This window comes from Colletotrichum truncatum (assembly GCF_014235925.2).
Source record: "Colletotrichum truncatum strain CMES1059 chromosome Unknown Contig_0002, whole genome shotgun sequence".
Lineage (NCBI taxonomy): Eukaryota > Fungi > Ascomycota > Sordariomycetes > Glomerellales > Glomerellaceae > Colletotrichum > Colletotrichum truncatum.
Genome location: NW_027222399.1, coordinates 6,374,960 through 6,384,262, shown reverse-complemented (window position 1 = coordinate 6,384,262; position 9,303 = coordinate 6,374,960). Strand labels below are relative to the sequence as shown.

Here is a 9,303-nt window from a genome sequence, read left to right as displayed (position 1 = left end):
GAGGCTAGATTTGTGTATTACAGTTGGTCGTCGGAAAAGCCCAAACTATTTATCGAGACGTGAGGCACATCAGCCCACGTCACGTAGAAAGTTTTGAGCCTATGCCCAGATCTGAGCTGAGAAGCTCGGGAGAACGCCAAAAAAGTCAGATTACAATAGCAGCCAATCAATTCTGAGAAGAATTATCAGACGTAGGCTCGATATTAATGTCTCGACTAAGGTTCGTGAAAAGCCTCAAAGTAAGGAGCTTGTTTCGTCCAATACATGATATCGGGAAGACAAAGACTTCTCGCACACGCTAAGGCAACAATAATTGAGGTGACTAGAGCAGTCTCGATCTTTGGCCGTTTGTCATATTGGTGACATGTTTCCATGCAAGCCGAGAATTACTGGCTGAGGAGGTTCATCTCGAATCTGTGAGATACGCCATACAAACTTTTGCATCGTGTTTTGAACTTAAAAAATCGATTCTGGTATCACTAACTACTAAGGACTAACGAGACGATGCTGAGACACTTGGTCTTCAGATATTTTGTTGAAACTTTCAGTGGCAAACAGCTTTTCACCTGACCTCTGACTTGCACTCGATTGCACCTCCACCCTCGTCGATCTTGATAAGCCGGATGTATCGGTGTACCATCCCGTACTGCTATCCTGCACATGGCTCTTTGGAGGGCTCTGGGGAAAGTCGCACAGCTCCGCGGTGGCTTCCTCGTCGGTGCTGAAACGTCTGATTTCGGACGTGATTTCGATCTCTTTGGTAATGAAAATCTTTCCCAGGTTGCTCTGAAGGGCAGGCCAGAAGACGGGGAGCGAAGCGCAGATGGTGGCTAGGTTGACTTCGACTGCGGCGAGTACAATTGGAACACTGCCGTACCAGCTGGGGTCGAGAGTCGGGTATGTGCCAGCATTGCTGTAGGTAATGCCGATGAGGCGGAAAATACCAAGAATATTCACACTGAGAGACGATTAAAATGGATGTCAGAGAAGAAGTGCCGTGGGGAGGTACTTACAGAACACCCATGGTGAAGAGACCCAAAAGGCCAAAGCGTGACTTTGCCCGTAGGCCCCGCTGAACGAACAGGTTTATGGGAATGATAAAGACAATGATATCCAACGCCACATTCATGCCCACGTGGCTCTCGAACGTGCGAGCGAAAACAATGGGATCATGGGAGCCAAAGGCCCAGCGATGCTTTGTGTTGGAGGTCAAATCCCAGAACGCCGATACAGGGTAACAAGGCACCCAAGCCAGGAAGGTATAGGCGATTCCCCAGAGGGCGGTGATATAGATGAAGACAAGAGTAATAAGTCGAGACTTGGTGCCTTTTTCGAACATGCGTAGGTATTGGAAGAGTAAAGCCAGCTTAATCAAAGCTGTGGCCATGGGGTACGCGCCATTGCAGACATAGAAGCTCTACACAGATCCTGGTCAGCGGAGTTACGATGGGAAGGAATCCAAAGAATTGGCCTTACCCTCACGAATGCTTGCATGCCATCAAGACCTAACGTAAGGAAGTGTTCACCAAGCCCGTAGTTCGTAGCTATGCATGTGGCAACAGATAAAAGCAAGCTGGTCAACTACATCGTTGTCAGTTACGTTCCGGCAGATGCGCAGCCATTGCTCAAGTCACTAACCATGACCAGCACAACCAGCAAGTCATCCCATCCTGGACATTTGGCGATAAAATAACGGACGTAGAGTCGAAAAGCACCGCAAATCCAAGCAAGAATTAGAAAGGATATGACCATGCCAAGCACCGCAGGCCGTTCGTTAAGGGTCGGTTTAGGATCGCCAAAGTTGTCGGTCTTGCCGAGCAGATCGAGAATGGAACCCATTGGTCCTTGGGGTGTAAGCGTCCACTGTTGTTTGCATACTCCGAACCCCCGTCACTTCTCGCAGAACGAGATATGGCTGCTTGGGCGAGGGTTATCGCCTGCGGTTGCGGTCGAAATGGCACGCCGGTCTCAGCCCAGCAGTTGTGAAAATGTCTGTCGAATAACACCACAATCAGAGCGAAAGGTCTGAGATGGGGGAGGGGGGGACAGATGGGTATGATAAATGATCTGTCTCTCCCACCTTTTCTTTGAGATGAATTCGACCGGGGTTTGAGTAGCCCCCAAGAAGATGGTGCGCGCCACACCCTGCAGGTTGGTTCGACTTTTTAGTTAGGTGTCAGCGCTGGGCCCCTGCACACGTGGGATTTCGGTTCCGGATGCAGTTGGTATAAACTAATTTAGTTTTGCTTCCTAGCGAACTTGTTTCACTTGATGCAAACTGCATTGGCATTTGGGTAGTGTTGGGGTGACTAGGGTGGATGAACAAGGATGGATATGATCTACTAGCTGGCGGTACGCCAGGCGGGCATAACAAACACAAAGTTCCTCTTGTTCCTTGTCACAGAGGGCACAGAGTTATTCAACAAGGAGTTTATCCTCCCCCTTCCTCATATGTCCTGAGTAAGTGGAATCAGCTCAGGGACCCGGACAACCTTGTCGCTGAGTATCCGCAGTTCCCCAACTTTGCCGGGAATGGAGATCCATCAGAAGGTGGTCCACAAGCCGACCAGCCGATAAGAATGGATATGAAGAGGAATCCCCTGAGTAATCGGACAACGAAGAGAAGAAACAGACGTAATTCTCAAATGAGTGCAGGATTTTGCTTTTTCGGAACATTTCTTTTTTAGCCCCATCTTCCGTTTTGCTTCTTTTCTGTTTCCATTGGTTTTTCTGCAGCAATTTGAGGGGTACACAACAAAGCGTGCAGTATGCAAGGAATCGAATGCTAACACATTTGTACATAATACGAGAGGAGCGAAGTCCTCGCCAGCCTTCTCTCACATAACTCCTCCTCGCAAGGACCGTGCCCCGGCTTTCCTTGGCTTTCTCTGGAAATGTATTGTAGCGTAGGTATCTGTTATAGCCTATTGGTCATCGGGGACTTCGCCGGCAGTATTTCTCCTTTCTTTCTCGGGAGGTTGAGGGGAAACGCGCCGTAGCAGTAATCAGACGAACCTAGATACCACGCTGCGACACTACGGCACAGGTTCAGTCACATTTCGGCTACGCATGTGCAGTGAACATACCCCTGTCACATACACTCGAACGAGTGGAATTGGCGAATCATCCTTCGCTAGGCCAGTCCGCAAAGTTCAGTAGGACACCCACGCGGCGTCGGACCGTCCGGGGGGGCCAAGAATACTCCAAGGCTCGTCAAGTGTCGCCCCAGCACGATCTACAATGGTAGGCTAAGTGGACCTCTGACGACTTCTAAATCGCATTCGGAATCTGTGCATTTTTATCCTACGCCGCCTCTTTCACCTGTGGGTCTTATGGCCATTGCGCTTGACGGGAGAACAAACCCGGTCAGTGAGACAAAAGGGCGAGCCGCGATGTGATCGACGCGGCTTAGCAGATCTGGCCAGGGCTTTGGGCGCCGGAATAAGCAAGCTGTATCAGATCGACTCCAACCCTCTCCTCAAGGAGTCATTGGGCACAAAATGGAATTGCATAAACCAGCTGCAAGTGGTCTTTTGGAGTACCCGGTCATTAATGATTACTGAGAAGTCGCTTCTATTGCAGCACTACAGCAAGCAGTGGACGCGTATACTATGACTGTAGTGTTTCGTTTCTTTCCCATAACCATAGCCACAATTCCAAACTAACCATCAATTGAGGAATCGACACGTGAGATACTGCAGCGCCGTTAACACGATTCGGACTAGACCCGCAAATGTGGTGTCATGGCCAAGCCAGAGCCTGTCCTTTGCTTATGGATTGAGGGCAAACTATAACCCCATTCGTTCAGCCCAAAAGCCATCAGGTCCTTTGAGGTCGCAATTTTTGCGCCATAGTTGTGGCGTATGAGGCTTATGGCGCCCTGGGCTTGTTTGTTCCACCGCTGATAGAAAGGTGCAGGCGTTGATAGGTGCAGTATCCGACGGTTGTGGCAAGGTTATCTGTTAGCCTCATAGGCGGTTTGATTTAGCTCGGATGCCAAAGACTTCAAAATAGTCCCGTTGGCATAACGAAGAAACAGCATCGGAAGATTTGCGGTCCAACTCTCGGCCGAAAGTATTCCCCTGGGAAGACTAAGGTTGCGTAGACCTTGCACGGCTTCGAGGGCACACTCCATTGGCAGATAAGGTTTGATAGTATATGCCTGCCACGATGTGCTAACTTGCCAAATCGTCTAGCGCTGATGTGAAATCGACTGACATCTCTCAGACGCGGGTATAGTAAAATATGCTTCTAATTCCTTAGTACTGACAGGTTAAGCCATTTCGTACAAGAAAAAGGGTGATGCCTCAGCCACAAAGTCCAACGCTCAGGTGCAGGTGCGCCTTTGCTTTTCTCTGCGATTGGCAGATTCGTCCTGCCATCTTGGCAACAACACAAGTTTATACCATAGCTACCTCCTACAGCTTAGGATTGGACCGTTTGTGAAGGTTGTTGGATGGGGAAGCGACAACATGATTAGACTACCAGCGACGTGATTGCTAAATTGATACACGATACGTGTCCGTGGCGTTGGCTCTGAAAGACTACAGCTGACAGATGATTGAGCTAGATTCAATTCCGGTCGTCCAGTCATAAGAGGTCTTGTCTGGGAACGACCGATTCCCGGCCCCAACGACACCCGTGCTGTAGCAGCGTCGATGCATTGAGTTGGCCCGGATCGGGTATCGGTGAGGGACGCGTTAAACTATTGCGGATTCAAATCGAAATGGTAACGACTGTGGCGCTTGTGGTTATTCTGAAGACCTGCATCTGCTGAACACTATTCCGGAAGAAACAAGTCCGCAGACCATCGTTGTCAAAGGACAAAAAAGAAGAACACTGCCTTCTACGGGCGGAACATCCCATGGAAGAGGCGTAGTTTGTGCTGCCGTTGTTATTTCGAAGCTCATCACAGGATTCCACAACCAGAAATAAGAACGAACGTCAAGGCTTAACCGCCCTGAGACAGACCGGAAGCTTAATGCCTCGGTTTCTGGCAAATGTGATGGATGTCACCGTCAAAAAGTAGGGAGCGATTCATGGCCCTTTACAAAGGCTAAAGACGTGCACAAGCATTGGTCCTTGCATTTCTCTTGGCCCGTGTCTATCGCTTTCCTACCGTGTCTAAATTCCTTCTCCACTTGTAGTTCTAACTGAACAAAAACTAGCTCGAAATATAGATATACACATAAACAGTGTCATATATTGGACCGCTAACCCTCATTGTCGTAATGCCAATCATACGTCTTGCCGGAATCAGCTGATTACTCCTCAGTTATCAGTTGAGCTTCGTGGCATACAACTACACATCATCCTGCAATGGTTGAAAGAAATGCTCATTTCAACAGTTGACCCCCCTCAACGTGAATTGTTGTCCCAGTAATGAAGTAGTTCTTCATCAGCGACAGGTAAGCCTCTGCCAAATCTTCAGGGGTTCCAATTCTGTTCAAAAGCGTGCCACCGCTGAACATCTGCATTGCTTTCTCCTGGTCGTCCCCGAGGCTCTTGATCGCATGGTCGAACAATTCAGTCTTGACAGAACCCGGCGAGACAATATTGACTCTCACGGGCTTCATATCGACCGCAAGGCCTTTCGTTAAAGCTTCCTTGGCACCGAGAACAGCCGCCCGTACACTCCAGCCAGCCCACGGCTTATGCGACGCCACGCCGCTCGTCATTGTAAACGACGAAGTGTGCTCCCGCTTAAGATAGGTATCGGCAACCTTTGCCAGAATGATGGCGCCGACGAAGCGAGTCTTGTTGACCTCGGAGATGTTATAGGGAGTTGCTTCCTGGAGCAGAAGAGAGCCGTTTAAGGCTTCTCCGGCGGTCTCGACGACGTGGTCCAACAAGTTCTTGCCGCCGTAGGTAGCGAAGTCAAACAGCTGCGTGATGCTGGTCTCGTTGTCATCACTGTGGAGGTCTACCGTGTGACCACGGATCCTATCCGCAGCATCAGGGTAGGATGTCTTGAGTCTTTTGATGGCGTTGTCGATGTTCTCCTGGCTGCGGCTGGCGACGACGACATGTGCTCCGTACTCGACGCTGGCTTCCGCGACGGCGAATCCTATGCCCGATGTGCCGCCGACAACGAGAACGGACTTACCCTCGAGCTTATTGATATATTTTGGTGCCATTTTGTGTTTGTTTTGGAGTTTAATCGCCGTCGTGGACAGTTTCCGACAAGGTCTGTGGGTTTGCTTTATAGTCGAGGAGTTACGCTGCGCATTTCGTCCGAACTCACGAGTACAACTCGATTGCACCCGCCATCTTATTAACCTTAACTCATCCAAAGTCCGTAACTCCACCGACGGCCGTAATGAAAGCCCGCACTCGAGCGTTGTCGGCATGTTTGATGTCGCGAGTCAACCAACCGAATGACGTGAGCTCGTCCCACATTGGCTGCGTTCCGGCTCTACCGCATTAGCCATGGACTTACCAGTAACTCCGAAGCCCTCTGCAGAAGCCGCAACTGGCGACGCTGGATTCTGCATCATGTGGGGTAAATCTCACCAATTTCCTTGGATAACGAGAGACTGGGGTGCACGTCTGTATCGTGCGTGAAGTTGGACTTATTATTGCCTAACTTGGTCATGAACGTTGGTAGAGTAGATAGGTATTACCCAACTTGATAAAGGCCGTGAAAATACATTGAGAAGCACTAATGTGTCTCGCAGATGCATGTATTAAGTTGTCGGTTGAAGTGAAGCGAGATAATAAGCACGGCGACCTTCTATGCAGAACTTTCTCCCGACCGGCGACAAAGTCTCCCCGAAGCCAATCTGAGCCAACAACCGTAGGATCGGTACACTAAATAAGGAATTGAGTTTGATTTGTGCGTTACAACTGTGTTTACTAGGCTAAGCATGGCACGCTATACTTGTGTCTTTGCGCTCTGTCCCTGCTTAGTTAATGTCGATGATCATGTCCCGGATACCGTTTTTGGGTAATATATGCACCCTGCATTTTGTACCCAAAAATACCTACCTTGAGTAGTGTAGCGGAGCTAACAAAGCTTGATGAATGACTGCAGGATTCAGAATAATGATCTACGCTCGAGCATTCGCAGTGTAGCAATACCTTTAAATAGCAGATGAATATACTTGAAATCTTTATGTAGTTCGATGGCCTCAAAGACATCGGAAACCCTGATTAGGTTTACATTGACCTTGGCGAATTTGAGGTCATCTCGTACTCGATGACATGGTCTTTCGCTTGCAGTTGTAGCATCGTGGTTGAATGTAGCTGTGATGCTATCTGCGATCTTGCTAGATTCCATAAGGCATACTGCTATGACTGATCTAGAAATACCATCTTTAATTCTAAAGCGTGCTCAGGCAGCGGGCGAGATAATGTTATCGGAGGTGATATCGTTAGAGCGAAGAGAAATGAGTCCAGCGCGGTCTACTCCCAAGACAGAGGTGATGCAGATGGTTGTTCACCGGCTCGATCAGTTTCTCGAGGTCGAGGAGCAAGATGGTCCAGGTTTATAAAGCCTGCAGGTTAGGAAGTGAATATAAACAGTGGTATGTCGCGTATTCATCGGCTCGCATACATGCATCTCAGATGACTGTATGGTAAAGAATAACCTGTAGGTCGACGGAAGGAGCGAGAAAACAGATTGTAAGCAACAGCTAGTGTAGCTTTATGAAGATATCAAAATTAAGCCTTTTGCAACTCTCTGAAACACTTCATCACAGTCAACTCAAGCGGAGGTGAATTAAAAGAAAAAGTCACATGGCCACTGAAAGGCATAACCACTAGCAGATCAACAATACAGCTACATTCTAAAAGCAGTTTAGAACACAGAGTCTATCCCATCGACTGCTAAATGGCTACAGGTACATTGTACCCCGTTTTGTCTACACTTCTCACGCTTCATAACAGAGATGCATAACGCCGTCGCAGTTCGCCCCTTATTTTCCAGTTAAAACAGCGTCTCATATGTAACCTGGATAATTACAGTTACTTCCGCAATAGTCAAGACAAGAAGACAACATAAGTGTTCAAAAAATGCATTATTTGGTTGGCTAGAAAAGGTCTGGGCTAACTTTTGACTGGATATTCCCCCTCAGGGCATTGTACCTGTAGCCATCTAGCAGTCGATGGGATAGGACACATTGTACATTCAAAGACTTCAAGCACGCGAGTATGAGGTATTTCTAGCAGCAGAGGTGCCCTTGGACCGATCTGGATTGATACACCAATCCTAGCTAATTAATTTTATATTATCTCCACAGTTGGTTGGTATAAAAATAACTCTTCAGGATCCAAATCCATCTGAGAAACAAAAAGTTAGCTTTTTGCACCTTCTGCAAATACGATTGGCTCATATTACACATACTTAGCAGAACTTGCGGATGTTCCAGCTGAATCCGCTGGAAGGACCGTTCACGTCTTGGTCCCAGGTGAAGCGACCGTGGGGGGTGTCGTAGCCAACCCAACGGCCATCCTTGCGGAACTCCAAGGCATAGCCAGGCTGGCAGGTAATGAGCCAGCTGTTTCCAGTGTTGCCGACGCCCCAGACGGCGTCGCAAACGTCCCGGCCATCGTCAAGGATGTAGGCGGCCTTGACGGAGTCGCCGATGGTGTAACCGGAGAAGGTAAGGCAGGCCAGAGTGGAAGGAATGGCCACGGCCATGGCGGTGATGGAGAACTTCATGGTGAATAAGGTAGAGGTGGAAAGCTGATGAATGAAAGAGTTGACTGCGGTGGTGAGAAGTATTAGACGCTTCTTCGAAACTCGAGAGTCGGCATATATATAGTATTTTTGGTGATATAAAGCTACTATAATCCCAGGTAAGTTCGGACTTGTTTCTAAGCGGAAGGATTGTATTGCATTTGAGGACCACAACTATTAGCTAGTTGACCTTGCCTAAGCCGGCAGGAGCTGCTATACCTCGTATCATAATCTGCCAATTAGATGCAACACTTGGGATTATGGAGTCACTGTGCTAAAGGCTGGATTGCTCTTCTCTTTTTTCAATGCTTAGGCGAGGTGGAGTTTTTTACATCTCAAAGTTGCCTCTGCTGCACAAATGTTCTATCATGCCACTAGCGCCTGCTGTAAAAGGTTAGTATCCGATCGAGTGCGAGATGACCAATCAGGGTCGATTGTTAAAGATGCTAAGCTTTGCGGAAACGCAGGGCGCGGAACGCCAGCCGCAAGGTTATTTTCGGACCTTTTCCAAGTCACGCCGTCCCAAGACATTGAAGGATGAACAAATGTCTTCTTGGAAGAGGCCTAGAGCGCTGTTGCCTTGCGAGTTTTGGTTTGAAATGAATCATCCGATGGGGTTGTGG

At 48.5% G+C, this 9,303-nt stretch overlaps 3 protein-coding genes across 3 annotated transcripts; all 3 read right to left on the bottom strand.

The window, feature by feature from the left end:
• Nucleotides 1–486: 486 nt before the first annotated feature.
• On the bottom strand, nt 487–1,839 carry CTRU02_204706 (uncharacterized protein; the record flags this gene model as incomplete). Its single annotated transcript, XM_036721182.1, has 4 exons — nt 487–958; nt 1,014–1,417; nt 1,477–1,581; nt 1,639–1,839. The coding sequence occupies 4 exons, from the start codon at nt 1,837–1,839 to the stop codon at nt 487–489; spliced, it is 1,182 nt and encodes a 393-aa protein (XP_036587166.1).
• Nucleotides 1,840–5,336: 3,497 nt separating this feature from the next.
• On the bottom strand, nt 5,337–6,350 carry CTRU02_204705 (short chain dehydrogenase reductase family; the record flags this gene model as incomplete). The annotated part of the gene is made up of 1 exon (XM_036721181.1): nt 5,337–6,350. The coding sequence occupies one exon, from the start codon at nt 6,348–6,350 to the stop codon at nt 5,337–5,339; it is 1,014 nt and encodes a 337-aa protein (XP_036587165.1).
• Nucleotides 6,351–8,344: 1,994 nt separating this feature from the next.
• Nucleotides 8,345–8,662, bottom strand: CTRU02_204704 (uncharacterized protein; the record flags this gene model as incomplete). The annotated part of the gene is made up of 1 exon (XM_036721180.1): nt 8,345–8,662. The coding sequence occupies one exon, from the start codon at nt 8,660–8,662 to the stop codon at nt 8,345–8,347; it is 318 nt and encodes a 105-aa protein (XP_036587164.1).
• Nucleotides 8,663–9,303: the final 641 nt, after the last annotated feature.